The sequence below is a fragment of the Cygnus olor genome, chromosome 2 (assembly GCF_009769625.2).
Source record: "Cygnus olor isolate bCygOlo1 chromosome 2, bCygOlo1.pri.v2, whole genome shotgun sequence".
NCBI lineage: Eukaryota > Metazoa > Chordata > Aves > Anseriformes > Anatidae > Cygnus > Cygnus olor.
The window spans coordinates 105,091,087-105,107,119 of NC_049170.1; the positions used below are offsets into that span (position 1 = coordinate 105,091,087).

Sequence of the window (16,033 nt, forward strand, 5' to 3'; positions counted from 1 at the left end):
GCCTTTTCCCATTGCAGCCAGGTCGCCTTTACAGCTGCTCCCATTACCATCCTGAACTAACTATAAATATGTGTATATATTAGAAACTACAAAAAGTTACCATTTACCTGACTGTTACCATTAGGTGGTTATTCTGGGCTCCAGAACAGCAGAAGCAAATTTTAAAGGAAATGCAAGCAGGAGTCTTTCCCATAGATCTGAGGCTTACCAAGAATGGTTATACATTAAGTTATTCTTAAATATATTTTACACTCTTTTTTGTTGTTGTTATGTTGCAGTAATTGAGGCATATCTCACACACTCTAGGGTTTCACAGTACAAATTTCCATCATAGGGAAACAGCAATATATACAGACACTGCCACCTTGCTTTTATTGATAGCTGCTTAGGAAGGAGCTGGTTTTTTGTTCGTTTGTTTTCCCCCTTATTACAGCTAGAAATGCAGTAAAGGTGAATTGCGGTACTGAAGGGAGCAAGAGGGATAAGAGCAATTCTGCAAATGGCTTAAACCTTCATAACTGTATTTTGCTGCTTGCATACCCAGAACCAGTTTCCTATCTTTTAGGAATGAATTCCGGTGTAACAACTTTGATCTCTCTCTCCCCCCCTTTCATATGACTTATTCCTCTACAGAGGAATATTACTTCATATCTCCCTTTTAACCTTATTTTTAATCATACAACATTTCTGAGTTTACCATCCATGCAAAGTACAGCATGGTTTCATAAAAAATTAACTTCTTGATAAAAAGGCCTAAGTAGCTGCATTTAACGAACAATTTATTTATTTATTTATTTGTTTGTTTTCCCAGCTCTATCCCTACTGGCTGAAACTTAGCAGCAGCCTATCTCTATGCACTGCCAGCAAGCAGTCCATAATGGTATGGTTACCTCCTACAGCTTTTAGTAAATTAGAACTAGATTCATCAAAGATAAAGCAAGAAACAAATGTGATGTATCTGAGCAAAAGTATACGAAGGTCTTACAATATATGAGTAAACGCAGTTTCTAGAATACAAGTGAAATTCAGAGGAACTTGCTGTAGCTTTGAAGAACAGAGGTTCCCTTATGCTAGTGACTTAATCTGGGAAGTAGCATAAACCTATTCTGAAGCATGCTGTAATACCAAGAGCAGGAGCAGCCAGGAAACACACTATTACTCTTGGGTTTGTGCTGCACAAAACCCATTTTATCCTTTCCCCACACACAATCTGCTGAACAAGCTCGGCAGTGACACCTCCTACAGCAATGCTACTCCGTAGAAATACCATGCAGTAATTGTCAGGTTTTATCCTCATGCCCATCTCATACCAGCCCAACCTGAGTCAACGCCAGTGATGCTGTTCCTGTGCTGACCCATGAAAAAGGAGGTTCTTAAGTCAGTACTATTTCTTCAAAATGTCCTAAGTAAATTATTCAATCACTGGAAAAGAAATCTGGGACAGCTTGATTTTGGGGTTGGACCCGATGATCTCTTGAGGTCCCTTCCAACCCCTACAATTCTGTGATTCTGTGAAATCTAACAACTCTACCAGCCTCTGCAGACCTTCAACACATCCATAAAAAAAAAGTCAAAGAGCACAGTGTGTGGCAATAAAAACGTTAACATGCAACAGTGCATCCGAACGGCAGGGCTTCGTAAACACAAAGCTACAGGAGTGGCCATCTGAATCCCGAATCTCCAGCCAGTTACAAAACAAAACAAAAACCCACACTATTACAAAAAAAAGCGTACTAATACAGACCTTTTAAAATAAGTTTATTAGTCAACCACAATTATAAAATTTAAATATTTATACAGCAAGATGGAAAATTCTTAAAGTAACCGAACACTCCAAAGTGTATTTTGCTGCAGTGTACACAGGAATGGTTTTGTTGTTTTGATTTTTTTTTTATATACAAGTTGATCCAATATCATCCTTTAGTTATTCAACAGCTTCTTGAAGGTACGTTTAATTTTGAGAGTACATTTCACATTTGTCAGTGCAATACAGAAAAGAAAAAATTCAAGACTACAATAAACTGATTCCAAAAAATAAAAGAAAGAAAAAAGAAAAAAGGGCAGGCACTTTGAAGTCAGCTACTCTGTAAATAGGTCGTGGTTAATACTGTTTGTATGTGTTGATGTGTTCATCAAAGGCTACAGACTAAAATGTTCCTTTGATGCACAAACTCAAATAACATGTTCCAAATACAGTAGTTTGTTTTGCAAAACATGCATAAAAGCCCCCGAATTTTGAGAATCTTCTGTAGGAGAGAAGAAACACAAAAGCAGCCAGAATGAACGTGTTTACGAACATCAGAATAAGGCCCTTTAAAGTTTATTAAAAGTAACGTGTATTAAACCCCTTCATTCTCAGGTAATAGATTAAGAGGCCGAGACACACATCGTCTGCGAGGGTGAGGATACTGGAGGTTGGCAGTGTCAGCATCGCAAGAGTGCTCTATCAGAGGAGGAGGAGGAAGGAGCTGGGCATGACTGGACCATCTCGATCCAGCCCGTGGGGAATCCAGAGGGGGAAAGAAATACCTGAAACAATTAAGACAGGAACAAAACACCAAAACAAGAACAAAAACAAAACAAAACAAAAAACAAAACAAGAAAAAGAGAAAGGTAGTAAATACAAGGAGAACCAAAGGGGAGAAAAGACATGCTGGAAAAAAAACAAAAGCTTTAGTATATCCATGCCAAAACCAATAGAACGTAATAGCAGAAATCAAGGCTTGTAATTCAAAACAAGACAAATCTGGAAACTGTTCTTTAAAGGAAAAAAATACAGTCTTTTCCCCCAGAATTCATAGAAAATAATAACAATAATCTTAGCATACATTTTACAAAATTGGTAGATTGCTTTGGAAATCTAAAGGATTTTGTAGCACAGCTATTAACATGCTTTCACTCTCCCAGAATTCCCGTGATTTGTTAACAGCTTTTAGTAACGCTTCATTTGCGACACAAGTTATACATTAAATACTATGCAAGTACATTTTCTGTGTATCCATCTAATTCAGATTAACTTCACGTCACTTCCAGAATAGACATAAAAACATCATATAGATTTTACAATACTTTAAATTTAATAATGTACATTTACAGAGAATAATTACTTTCAATGAAATACAGTCTTTGTGTGTACTACGTATTTCTGCAAAATCCTCAGAGTAAATTTAAGATTCCCAGTGAATGCAAGACTCAGAATTACACCATTTCATGTCATTTTTCTGTCATTTTTATTAGAACTTACCCGTAATACTTGTGCATTTTAGCGTAACTATGTTAGGTACCTACAGACGTTTTCTGTCTTGTTTACAGTTCTGTGGACTTGCGCAAGAGAACAGCTATACAATTAACCAGAGTATGGGACAATCCACAACAAGCTGCATTTTGATTTAATTTTTTGTATGGCTCAATTATTTGCACTTTTAGATACTACACTCAATTTTAGTTACTCCATGGAATCATTGCCAGAGGAATGTACAAACACATCAGAAAAAGTACTTCTCTCAGTTAGGATGAAAAAAGTATGACAGTACTTACAAAACATGCATTTGAAGTCATACTAAGTTTTAAATGAAGCAACACCCAACTATCAAAAGCTACCATCTGTACAATTTTCAAAACACAATTTTCTTATTCCTTTAGAACAGTTTCATATATTACAAAGCAGTTACAAACTTATGATGTTTAGGAATTTTAATCAAGTGTTAAACACTATGAAATGTAAAACATATCAGTTATTAAAACAATTTTAGTGAAAGTTACTTTAATGGTCACTTCCCTCCTCCCATCCCAATCAAGATTCTCATTTTTAACTATGAACTAGTCTTTTAATTTGTCAAGCTTTTCAAAAAATTGTTCTGATGGAAGTTTTGTTTTGTTTTAAACAAGAAGCCTCTCCTAAGTATTTTTCTATCAGGAGTTTCAACACTATCAAACTGCGGCCTAGTACAAAAAAGTACACAACGTGTTTTAAAAAGGTTTTTGAATAGCATTTAGTAGTTAGCAGGCTGCTGGTGTCTTGGGAGAGGTCAAACGGCGTTGGGGAGGGGAAAAAGGAGTTCATTTTCCATTCCTGTGTGCATGCAACAAGCAGCAAAACACCAAAGTTACTCCAGTTAGCTTGGTATCAGCTCTGCTTTCTGTTAAAAAGGACATAATACAGATGGAGAAGGGAAATTGTATCACAAATCTAGACATACATAATTATATCAGCATAACAACATAACCCTACTGCCTTCTTTTCCGACAATCTACTTCATCCATTTTAAAACTATTTTGGTTGAGAACCCACTTTGATGACTGCGTTTAACAAAGTTTTCCAGAGACCCAAATCTGCCTATGCTTTAGCTATTCTGTGTGTTTAAATGTCTAAATATTGAAACATAACATCTACAGTAACAGACAAAATAAATTGTGTAGCATACTAATTTAGTCAAATGTCAGTAAAGAAATCTTTACCGCAATTGTTAATAACCCCTGCAAAAAAAGTTAGCAACTGTGTTTATGAAGTTCTTGCCAATATGATTGCAAGAGAAAACGTGCATCTTTTCTATAGCATGGCTCTGTCCTAGGAGCATGTTCTTAAATTCCACAGCCACAGATTTAATTTTCTAATAAAAAGGGAATTCAAATATCTGACTTTCAAAACCCAGAGCAATGGAGGAAGTCTAAAATAATGGTCTGTTTCAGTTCACACAATGGCTGACTACCAGCATAGGGGGGAGGAGAACAAGCACTCTCTGGTGGGGTGGGGTAGGGTAGGGTAGGGCAGGGTAGTCTTTCTGGCAGCAGTAGTCTTCAGTAAGGAGATTATGAAACCACAGCCTATGCTAAAGAGGTATAAATTGGCCTGCATCTCCCTGCAGGAGCCCAAATAACAATTATGTAGCTTTGGGTATCACATGTCCAAGCTTCATTCCAGCATTTTTGCTGCACGGTACGGAGCACCTGGAACGAGATGACTGATACCATTTTGCTCTCCTTTCTTTTTGGAGACTTGGCCCAGAACTACTTCTTGCTCTCCCATTTATCTCGCAAGCAAAACGTGAACACCTTTCTCTGTTCAACAAAGCTCAGGATTTGGAAGCCAGAACTGCTGTTCTGAGCTGCCAGAACTGCTGGGGGGGGGGGGGGGGGGGGGGCGTGGAATATCAACACTCTCCGAAAGCAAACTGTCCTAGTACTTTACAAAAGAGTATTTATATATATATAAGTAGCTGAAAATGGGGGCTATAACTTGGAAGTTTCTGCCGTGGAATCTGGTCACACCCAGTCCTTATACAGCACATAACCTGTGCGGACAGCACCTTACAAATGCAGGATTCACTAATTTCTAGAGTTTAGTGTGCACAAATTAAAAATCATGTTCAGTTAACGCAGTTAAATACTTAATAGCAATTGTTGCAGTATAAAAACACAACAGAGAAAGCAAATTAATCAGCAGTAAGAATTCCATATGAAGGAGCAAGATTAAAAAAACAAACTTGTACTCGATGTTACAACTGGAAAAATGCAAGTAAACTAAACTAACACTAACATATATGACTATTGAAACCATACACAATGAAGTATCTTTTCCTGCTTCCTTTCTGCTACATTATCCCAGTGAAAAACAGAATTTGTTGCTGGTATTTTTGCTTAACGTTCAAACATGCATCTAAAACAGGGGCAATTACAAAGCAGTGTGATCAAGTTTCTCCTTGTTCAAAACTATTTCAGAAAAGTTGCTTTTCGGTTTTTGGTTTTAATATTGTGAAAGGACTAAAAGTGAAACATTGTTTACATAACTTATTTATACAGAGTAATTCAGTGTAACTTATGGTTTTATTTTCCTCTTAACACTTGCATAACAGGCACCACCACAAAGCCAAGTCAGAATAGCTTGTACAAGTATTCACACAGCAAATGACATTGCGCTTTAAAATATATAAAACACGAAAATTAAGTGAAATTAAGAAGATTCAGAGAAGAAAATATTTACTGAAATTCAACCTTTCTACCAATTACCCTACCTGCTGGCAGATGATCCATTTAGTGAATTCTGTAGGCTTGTATTGGCTGAACCTAGAGAGGTGTTAAAAATTCCCTGCTGGGAACCACCATTGACTGGACTCCCGTTACCTTTCAGTATACCAGTACACTTCCAGTTGTCCATGTAATTAGCTGCAAATATACATTTATAAAAATTGTTAGTTTCTGTTCTGAAGCTTAGCTTTTGGCACAGCTAAGATGCTACGCATCTTGCGCAAATCAGAATTTTACTTTAGTACCAACATAAATATTTCAAACAGCTGAGGATCTGGCCCTTTAGCTGCCTGACATTCTCTGCCTACCCATCAATTAAATCTCAGTTTTGTTCCTTACCAAGAATGAGTTTGCTTCATCTTTACTAAAAATGCTGAGAAACAAATGAAAATGGATAAGAAAACCACAACTGATTTTTATTGTTGCTTTTGGAAATTTACATGGGAAAAAAAAAAAGCTCATGGGGGAAAAAAAGACAGTTTGCCTGAATGTTGTAACTAAAAATTTTGGGTTTTAGCAACTGGCAAAGACAGTAATTCAGTACGTTAAGTTTTTAAAACGGACATTTTTACATCGCTGTGATCTGGTAAAACAATTTGAGGTTATCAGATATAGTACGGTAACAACTATTCACAGCAACCTAAACCATTCAAGTAAGTGTTTCAGCCCAGAAAGTCATTTCCTTTTCCTAAAATGTAAATGTAAAAGTATATCATTTAAGGATCTTAATATTTTTACTCTAGAAATGTATTATGCTTTCTCAAATGTATTCAGCATACCACAAAGCTGATATACGAAGCAAAATACCACTTCAAGTGGATGAGACACAGAATTCTTACCTTTCCAGAGCCTAACGCAGCCATCGTCACCAGAAGAGGCAAGCACTGTGCCTGTAATGTTCCAGCTAACTCGCCACACCTGGGAATTGTGATTATCAAACTGTGCCACAATATGAATTTCAAATTTTGTTAATCCTCCAGATGAAGTCAATTCTTTCCTGTTAAAGAGAAGAGCGACAGTTCTGCACACAACTGTTCCAAGGTCTGGCTTGAACATGATGACTAAAAGACAGGACTGCATCCTTCAAGGAATTTACAGAACAATTGTTAATAGACTAGGAGCATTAAAAGATATTCAGACAGAATTAAAGTCTTGCTCACTTTCTTGTCATCTTAAAAATCAGGCTGCTAAAAAGCAGTCCTGCATAAATTGAATTACTTCTTATGCTTCCCACATACTACCAAAGAGTATGTAGTATGTATCATATCATATATTCAATGACAGTCTTCTGGTCTTCCTTTTAAGCTCACCTTATAGGTTTCAGTGTGAAAATTCGTACATCTTTGGTTGCTACAGCTAAGATGTGGAAGGATCTTCCCAGATTTGGAGCAAATGCAATATCATGTACAGGATCTGTGACTGTCATCAGAGCTTCTGCTTTTGCATATTTCCTGTAGAGCATGAGAAATTACCCTTTAGTGCTACCAAAATTACCAGTGACAAATTATAGAAGTCAGACACAGCAGAACAGGGAAAATGGACTTAATATACATAATGAGACTTGCAAAACTAAAATCATTTTCTTAACATAAATTACACCGTTATTACGCTGTTACAAGCTGACTTCTTCAGAAACTAAATACATCAGATACATCAACTACTACCAACAGTGTGCTAAATCATCCAACCAAACAAGGATTTCAGTACAAAGAACATTTTTGTCCACAGCTGGAAGAGACAAATAAAAAATTCTTCCATTTACAATCTAAAATTAATTTATACCCCCAGAAACTTACTAATTTTTCCATGCTTGTATGCAGAGCACTGTCTGCCTTCCTTGCCGTGTAACAAACATATTTCATTTTCTTATTTACCACAAGGTTAAGTTACAACTACTTTTCTTTATTGTTAATGCACAGAAAACGTTGTCAGAAGCCAGGCTTAAATTCACAAAACACCTTGGCTCTGTTCACGTGGCCACCATGCAATGAAATGGGTTCTGTGCCATCATTTCATTCAAAGTGGTTGTGTGCGCGCTTCCAGGCATTTTTTGGTTCTGAATTCTTAACTGTATCAACTTTTACAGAATGCTAGTAACTCACAGGACATTCTGTCATTTACAAACATGTTTTTAAAACCATTTTTGTTACCTTCAACAAAACAGTGCTTAGTTCAGCGGATTTCAAACTTCAACTGTGGCCCTACTGATTCCTTGTGCAAAATTAAGGATAAAAAATAGTAGAAGCAGAAAAAGCAATTCTCCCTTTAAAATGCCGTTAAGAACACTGGAATTTCTGTGCTGGGATAGAACAAAATTATCAAAATCTGTCATGTCCATTGGCATCAGCAAGGATTCTGAGGTGAATCTCCCATCCAAAGACTTAGAGACAAAACTGAGGAGTATTATTTAACACTCCTATCCACATGTAACAACAGGAATGAAACAAAAGGCCATGTTACAAACTATTTTAAGATACCACAAATGTTATACACTGCTATGTAGCATACCTGGTATTTTCATTATATTCATAAATTTGAACCTTTGCCAATATATTTGGACTGTTGTCATCACTTCCTACAGCTATCATTGGAGAATGTGCTCTAGAGCTAGAAATAAAAAATAAATATTGTTACCTTTACAAATTATTTCACAAAAAGTAAACCAAGCCATTTTTAAAATTTAAGACATGCATCTGTAAAGGAAATCAAAAAAGTCACCTGGGAAAATTACTAAATACTATTCACGGTTATCAGTGCTACCTCAATTTTGTTGTCTTGAATGCCCACTTTGTACAACAGAAAGACTAATTTTATATATGCATTTTCATTTAAATACTTGCTGTAAGTTACATGGCAGAGCCTGTATCCTATGCAGTACTCTCAGTGATGGATTTAGTAGGATTTCATTAAGTTTTTGGGGAAGAGGGATTACAAACGGTAAATGTCTACGAGTTCTAGTTTTTCATCAGCTTTTAACACAACTCCCTGGGGTGTTTCAACGATAAAGCCTGTACTTTGAACCTTCAGCACTGATTATTTATGTATTCTCCTGGGCTGGGACAACCCCACCACATTCCTCTCCTATTTCTTTCTGTCCAAGCAGGTGAAGTAAATCATTCTGCCCCTGAGGAAACAACTACAGGAACAACACGTCTCTTAGACTGTGCATTTGTGTTAACAAGGCTTGTGGTTCCTAGCACTGGCAAGGGTACGTGTCCTTGTTAGTGGCATCAAAAATTATCATTTATTGTGACGTCTTAATCATAGAATCATACAATCATTTAGGTTGGAAAAGATCTCTAAGACCATCTGGTCCAACCTTTAACCTAGCACTGCCAAGCCCACCATTAAACCATGTCCCTAAGCACCACACCTACACGTTTTCTGAAGACCTCCAGGGATGGTGACTCAACTACTTCCCCGGGCAGCCTGTTCCAGCACTTCATAACCTTTTCAGTGGACAATTTTTCCCTAATATCCAACTTAAACCTTCCCTAGTGCAACTCAAGGCCACTTCCTCATGTCTTATCACTTGATGCTTGGGAGAAGAGACCGATCACCACCTCACTGTAGCCTCCTTTAACGTAACTGTAGAGTGCAATAAGATGTGTGTGTCCCCGTTCCCATCCCCCCCCCCAAGCCAGTTACGGAATCTCAGTTAAATTTTGTGGGATAAATAAAGAGCACTCCACAGTTCTTCAGCTCATTACTTGCTACAAATAATTAAGGTAAGAATACATCCTCACAGGACACAGGGAGCACTTTTTCTAACGCTTCTGTGGTCAGCCAAACTGGCTTTATTAAGAGAGCTGTCAGCAGCTTTCTTCCCGATTTGAGTAATGTACGTTCAGCCTTCTGCATGAGTACTGTAGGATTTATCCTACAAAATTTCAGAACTAACTCTTCAGATCTTTTGTTTAACCAGTCATAAGACAACAACTACAGCTTTATTAACATACCTTGAAGGATTCCAAGAAATGCAACTGCAGCTTAGCTTACATGAGATTTCATGCTGCAGTGACCATTGACTGAGATTCATCACGTCAGGGGCTTCATAAATCCTTACAACTCCATCTGCTGAACAAGTTGCTAACATAAGACCCATGTGCTTGGGAGCAAACTTCACATCTGTAACAGATGTTCTACTGTCTACTAATGTGGTCCTCTTTACCTGCAAAGAAAGGCAGAAATTCTTGAAGTTTCCATCAAAAATGTATTCCCTGAGCTGTTTCTCAATTTTTCCTTCCCTAAAAGCCAAGTCTGACAATACCATTTTTTAGGATCACTTACCTCATCCATCAAGAAGTAAAAAAAACTTTATACAACTTAAAGAGAAATGACAAATCATTGCACTGATGCAATTTCAAGCAGGGGTATGCATCCCATGATATCAAAATACTGATACCAACAAGAGTTGTTTAGATTACGCTCTTCGGAAAAATAACATCTGACAGATAAGTATATAAACGATAAAAAAGTATTGGCCACATGCAGTTCAAAACTGTCCTCACTGTTCATACTGGTGACAGTATCGCCTGTGAAGCCTAACAACCCTGCTTTCTAATCTCAGTGCTATTGAAGTTTACCAGGAAGCACTTTCCAAGAGAATCATCAAAACGACAAGTATTTCCGAGAAGGTTTGTCTGCAGGTTTGCAGAGGAACATCCGATTAAGAAACACCAATGGTAGTCGCACTAACTGGCCTGAATATTGCCATTTAGCTGTCTGCCTCAATGTTTTAAAAATACTCACTCTATTTTGGAATATTGCCACAAATTAACAAAACATTGTAAAGTCAAGAACAGTTTGTTATCAGAAGAAAACAGACCACATTCTGTTTCAAGAATAGCAACTACGTTGCAAAACTAGAAATGTCTAGTAACTGGGTATTTAGAACAACTGTATGTCCAATTTTCTGTTTAATTCTGGAGTTTGAACAGTTCAAAGCTTCGACCCATTATGACAAGCAAACAAATCAGTGTGGCACAGCAAATCTGTTTATATGAGAACACAGAAAAAGTGAATTAATATGTTAAAATCTTACCCAGTGACTCTGGCCTCGGAGTTTATCATTTGACTCTCCCACTATTTCTTCCCACACAGCTGCTGTTCGATCAAAAGAGCAGGAAGCCAGGACTTGCCCAAATTCAGGATGGGCCCATGTCACACGCCACACAGATCCACTATGTGTCTAGAAGATAACACCAAAAGGCTACAGTCTAGAAAAACATTATATTATTCCAAGTGATCACAAATGATTTTTATGTATGTTTTCATGATTGCCCGCTGTAAAGCAGAAGTAAGTTGTAGGAAGTAGTAAGACCATTCCTGTGGTATGGTCCTACGATATTTTATAAAGCTCAACACAACTGCTGAATTTGTCTATTTCTGTAAACACTGCTAAGTTTTGTTGCTATTAACTGTTAGAAGATATTATTACAAGCTCATTTCAAGGCATTATTTATTACTCCTTTAAAATACAAGTTCCAAAAAAATAGTTGCAAGCTATGATTCTGCCTTGATGCATAAAGTACAGCTTCATTTTCAGTTTTCAGCTACTACCATGCCCATTCCCAGCTTGCCTGTACTTTTCCAAAGCACGTGCAGGGCACCACTTATCTTTTTCTTCTTTACAAGAAACTCCTCTTTGATACCTAGTCAAGTGAATGCTTCTTTTTCTACAGAAGAGGAATTCAAAAGTTTCACTTGCACTTCCATTTACAAGGATTACTGTATATATACAGGTATATATGTGTATATATATATATATATATATACATTATGTTCTATTTTATACAAGTTTAAGGACAAACTGGAGGCTGAATGCACTAATTAGTTACATTGATGAACTAGTTTCCATGAACAGTTCTCAGAAAGGTTATGGAAAATAATACAGCAGTCAGATGTAACATTTATCAGTCAGACCTCTTCCTTTTTCCCCCCCCCCCTCACTCTACACTATGCAAAAAAGGAAATACTAAATTAAAAATAAAGGTACTGATTCCAATTCCTCACTGCCACCACTACGTTTACCGATAACAAAGTCTGTCAACATAAATAAGTACTAATAGCAACGTAAGTAAGTACTAATAGTATAAGACTGCATGCTAGCTTCTGCTTTAAGTGAGAGGCATTGAAGATGCTTTATAACAGCAGAGACAAAGTATTTTACCATACGAATAACAACTTAAAGTTAAAATTCACTGACAAGGAAACCTGGTGAAAATGCATACAACGTGTCTTTACGCACTTTGGTACTCAGCGTAGCCCCAACAGGTAATGAGGTTTGATGCTTACTAACGTGTATTTTTCCTGGCTGCACTTTTATTCCCTCAGCCTAGGATGTACCTTTGTACTGCTAAGAAGTGGTGCGAGTTTTAAGACTGAACAGGGCTTATTACTGATGGTCCTCTTGAACAAGAGGGGGCTGGAACTAGATGATCTTTAAGATCCCTTCCAACCCAAACCATTCTAATATTTTCAGAAACACAGGATCTCCAAAAAAAAGAAAAAAAAGTATTTCTACTCTAAAGTCAGCAAAAAATAGGTATGTTTCTAAAAAATAAAAAAATAAGAGTATCACTGTGTAATAATCATAAATACAAACCTTCCAGCTCGCAGTGCAATGCCAATCCCCATTTTCGCTTTTGTCCCAGACCTATTGAGAAATCGAAATACAATCACACAGTTTGTATGTAAAGCTTACTAGGTAGTACCAAAAACCACAGCCATTAAAAAAAAATATCACAAAGTTTTATTCTGGAAAACTCTACCTAGCTCATTGCACAACCACACTTCAACTTTGAAAACAGCCCTACAACAGGCAGGGAAAACAAGCATACACCTGCAAAATCCATAATCACATGAAGCATATCTTTTTTAAACGATGTTATTCATACAAGACAAGTTGTTACAATTTTCAACACTCCATTTTTTTCTATTCCAAGAGTAAATTACTTAGTTTTATTGTACTGGTCCCACGGTTCTCACCATGGTATGTCCTCAGACAGAGTCCCAAACCTGTGATGTGGCCCATGAAAATCACCCCCAAGAAGAAGAGAACAGAATAGTTCAGTTGGAAGGGGTCTACAAAGATCGCCGAGTCCCACTGAATGAATCCACATGAAGCCAGTGGGGTAAGGGATGTTATTTTTGTTTCTAGTATTTCTCAACTGACTTAAAACCACATTCAAGTCCCTTAACCTTTCTTTTTGTCAATTTTCCATAGATCTTAATCATCTTGATGATTTCTTTCTGAAGACTTGTTGCTTAATACACGATCACAGAGAAGAGGCTGCTTGCTTGTATGTACTGGGCTCATATGCCAGTGGGACAGGACTGCTGGGGTGGCCTCTGTGAGCAGAGCCCAGCAGCTGCCCCATGTCAGATCAGAGCCAGCCCCAGCCAGATCCAAAAGGGACCTGCTGCTGGCCAGAGCCGAGCCAGGCAGCAACAGATTGTGCCTCTGGAAGAGCAGATTTAAGGAAGGAAAAAAACTGCTGTGCAACAGCAGCTGGGAGAGTGAGGAGTGAGAAGCAGCCCTGCAGACCCCAAGGTCTGTGCAGCAGGAGGGCAGGAGGTGCTCCAGGCACGGAGCAGTAGTTCCCCTGCGGCCTGTGGAGAGGCCCCTGGTGGAGCAGGCTGTCCCCCTGCAGCCCATGGGTCCCACAAGGAGCAGATCTCCACGCTGCAGCCCGTGGAGGAGCCCCCCGTGGAGCAGGTAGATGTGGCCTGGAGGAGGCTGCAGCCCATGGAGAGCCCCCGCAGGAGCAGGCCCCGGGCCGGAGCTGCAGCCCATGGAGAGGAGCCCACGCAGGAGCAGGGGGGCTGGGGGGAGCTGCCGCCCACCCGTGGGGGGACCCGTGCTGGAGCAGTTTGCTCCTGGGGGATGGACCCCGTGGTACGGAGCCATGTGGGAGCAGTTCTTGAAGAGCTGCTGCCTGTGGGCAGCCCCCGCAGGCTCAGTTCGGGAAGGACGGCATCCCGTGGGAGGGACCCCACGTGGAGCACGGGCAGAGGGTGACCGTGAGGGAGCGGCAGAGACGAAGTGCTATAGACTGACCGCAGCCCCATTCCCTGTGCCCCTGCACTGCTCGGGGGGAGGAGGTAGAAGAGGGTGGATGGGGGGGAAGGTGTTTGTAGTTTGCTTGTAGGTCTCACTGCTCTAGTCTGCTAGTGATAGGCAATACATTATATTTTACTCCCTATGCTGAGTCTGCTTTGCCTGTGATGGTAGCTGGTGAGTGGTCTCCCTGTCCTTATCTCTACCCTTGAGCAACCCCATTGTGTTTTCTCCCCCTGTTCTTCTGAGGAGGGGGAGTGACAGGAAGGCCCGGTGGTGCTTGGCCCCCCACCAGAGTTAAACCACAAGAGGCAGTTTTTAAGCCTGATCCACATTTGACGTTGCTTTGTATAGAAAAGCTATTTTCCCAACCATTTATCTGGTCAAATAAAATAAAATAAAACTGCTGTCTGCAGATTAAATTCCCTAAATCTCACTGTGTAACTCATGCGTTTTTGTCCATCTTCTGACTATGCATTTAAAAAAAAATAATGGAGAAAGCAGTTAACTTTTCGCTCCGAATGATTTTATATTCACTAAAGGAGCATGAAGTTCGGGCATTTTACAGCCAGCGTGCCACAGCACGCACACGGCGCACTCAGCCCGCTCCTTGCCGCTCCCCACCGAGCCGGGGCCTTCCTCCGCCAGCTCCCTTCACGAAACCCCCCGTACAACAGCCGAAGCCTCCGAACGAGCCGCGGCCCCCACGGCCTCCCCCAGCCGCACCCCGCGGCCCGGCGGGGAGGCGGCGGCCGCGAGGGGAAGGCTGCGGGCAGCCCCCCCGGCCCCAGCCCCGGCCCCCGCTCACCTTGACGCTCTGGTCGCTGGAGCAGGTGGCCATGCGCCGCCCGTGGAAGTCGAAGGAGACATCGTGGATGAGGTCGCGGTGATCCGCCGCGATGCTGCGCGCCACGAACATGGCGGCGCGGCCCGGCCCCGCCAACCGCCGCCGCCAACGGCCGCCAACGGCCGCCAACCGCCACGCCCCCTGCGGGGACACGGGGCGGGGCGGCGGCGGCGGCAAATGGCGGTTACGCGCCGCTGGGGCTCAGCCTCCATCAGGCAGCGCTCGGGGTCCGTGAGCGGTGTCCCGGCCCCGTTCCTGTGGTGTTTTCTCGCCGCCTCGGTTCGGTTTTGCGATGGAGTTGGGTCGTGGCAATAAAGAGTGACGCGCGGTCAGCTTGGTGAAGTGAATTTGTTCGGGGATGTCCAAAGGCTTGGCAAAAATAAAGGCGAAACTGTCCTGCCGCTTGGGGAATGCACCTGGCAGTCTGGGGTTGATCTTTAGCGTACTCATTTTTACAAACTCTTACCTATATTCCACAGTAACCGATGGAGCTGCTGTGACCGCATGCCCTAGACACCACAGCACCATTTTCTGCTGCCCACTTCCTGCAAGCACTTACTAACACACATTTTCATTAGCAGACCTCATAACACATCTAGGTATGCTGGTACCCAAATCTGGGAAGGAATGATAATAATGATACTAGACTGAGGTAAATCACAACAATCCTGGACTTGAAGGGGTGCTTTGGTATTAAAAGGTTGGACTTGGTGCTTAGGGACATGGTTTAGAGGGCGACATTGGCAGTAGGGTGATGGTTGGACCAGGTGATCTTGGAGGTCTTTTCCAACCGTAATGATTCTGTGATTCTATTAAGATGCTAGAAATTAATTATTTTAATGGTACTGCATAAGGAGGAGTTAAGATATTTAAAAATAGTTTGTCACCCAAGTTCAGGGAAAACAATGAATATGTTTTCAATTACAGAGAATGAAAAATGAGGCAGGATTTAGAAGAAAAATTACCAGCTGTTTGTACATGCTTTAAGTTGGCCAAGTTTTGAGATTCTGGTGAACTAATTCTGAGTGGAGAACAGGAGACTGGCTTTACAGAGAACCTCACTGTGGACTGTAAGACCATTGACAACATGATCTTTATTT

At 40.3% G+C, this 16,033-nt stretch overlaps 1 protein-coding gene across 2 annotated transcripts; it reads right to left on the reverse strand.

Moving 5' to 3' along the window:
• Window positions 1-1,741: 1,741 nt before the first annotated feature.
• On the reverse strand, window positions 1,742-15,100 carry SEH1L (SEH1 like nucleoporin). 2 transcript variants are annotated; one of them, XM_040549951.1, is made up of 9 exons: window positions 14,895-15,100; window positions 12,632-12,682; window positions 11,069-11,215; window positions 9,984-10,195; window positions 8,533-8,631; window positions 7,335-7,475; window positions 6,864-7,021; window positions 6,012-6,162; window positions 1,742-2,529 (listed from the first exon to the last, which is right to left on the reverse strand). In XM_040549951.1, the coding sequence occupies exons 1-9, from the start codon at window positions 15,003-15,005 to the stop codon at window positions 2,340-2,342; spliced, it is 1,260 nt and encodes a 419-aa protein (XP_040405885.1). In that variant the 5' UTR covers window positions 15,006-15,100; the 3' UTR covers window positions 1,742-2,339. The 2 variants fall into 2 exon arrangements, with proteins under 2 accessions (XP_040405885.1, XP_040405886.1); XM_040549952.1 differs by having other exon boundaries at window positions 1,742-4,139.
• Window positions 15,101-16,033: the final 933 nt, after the last annotated feature.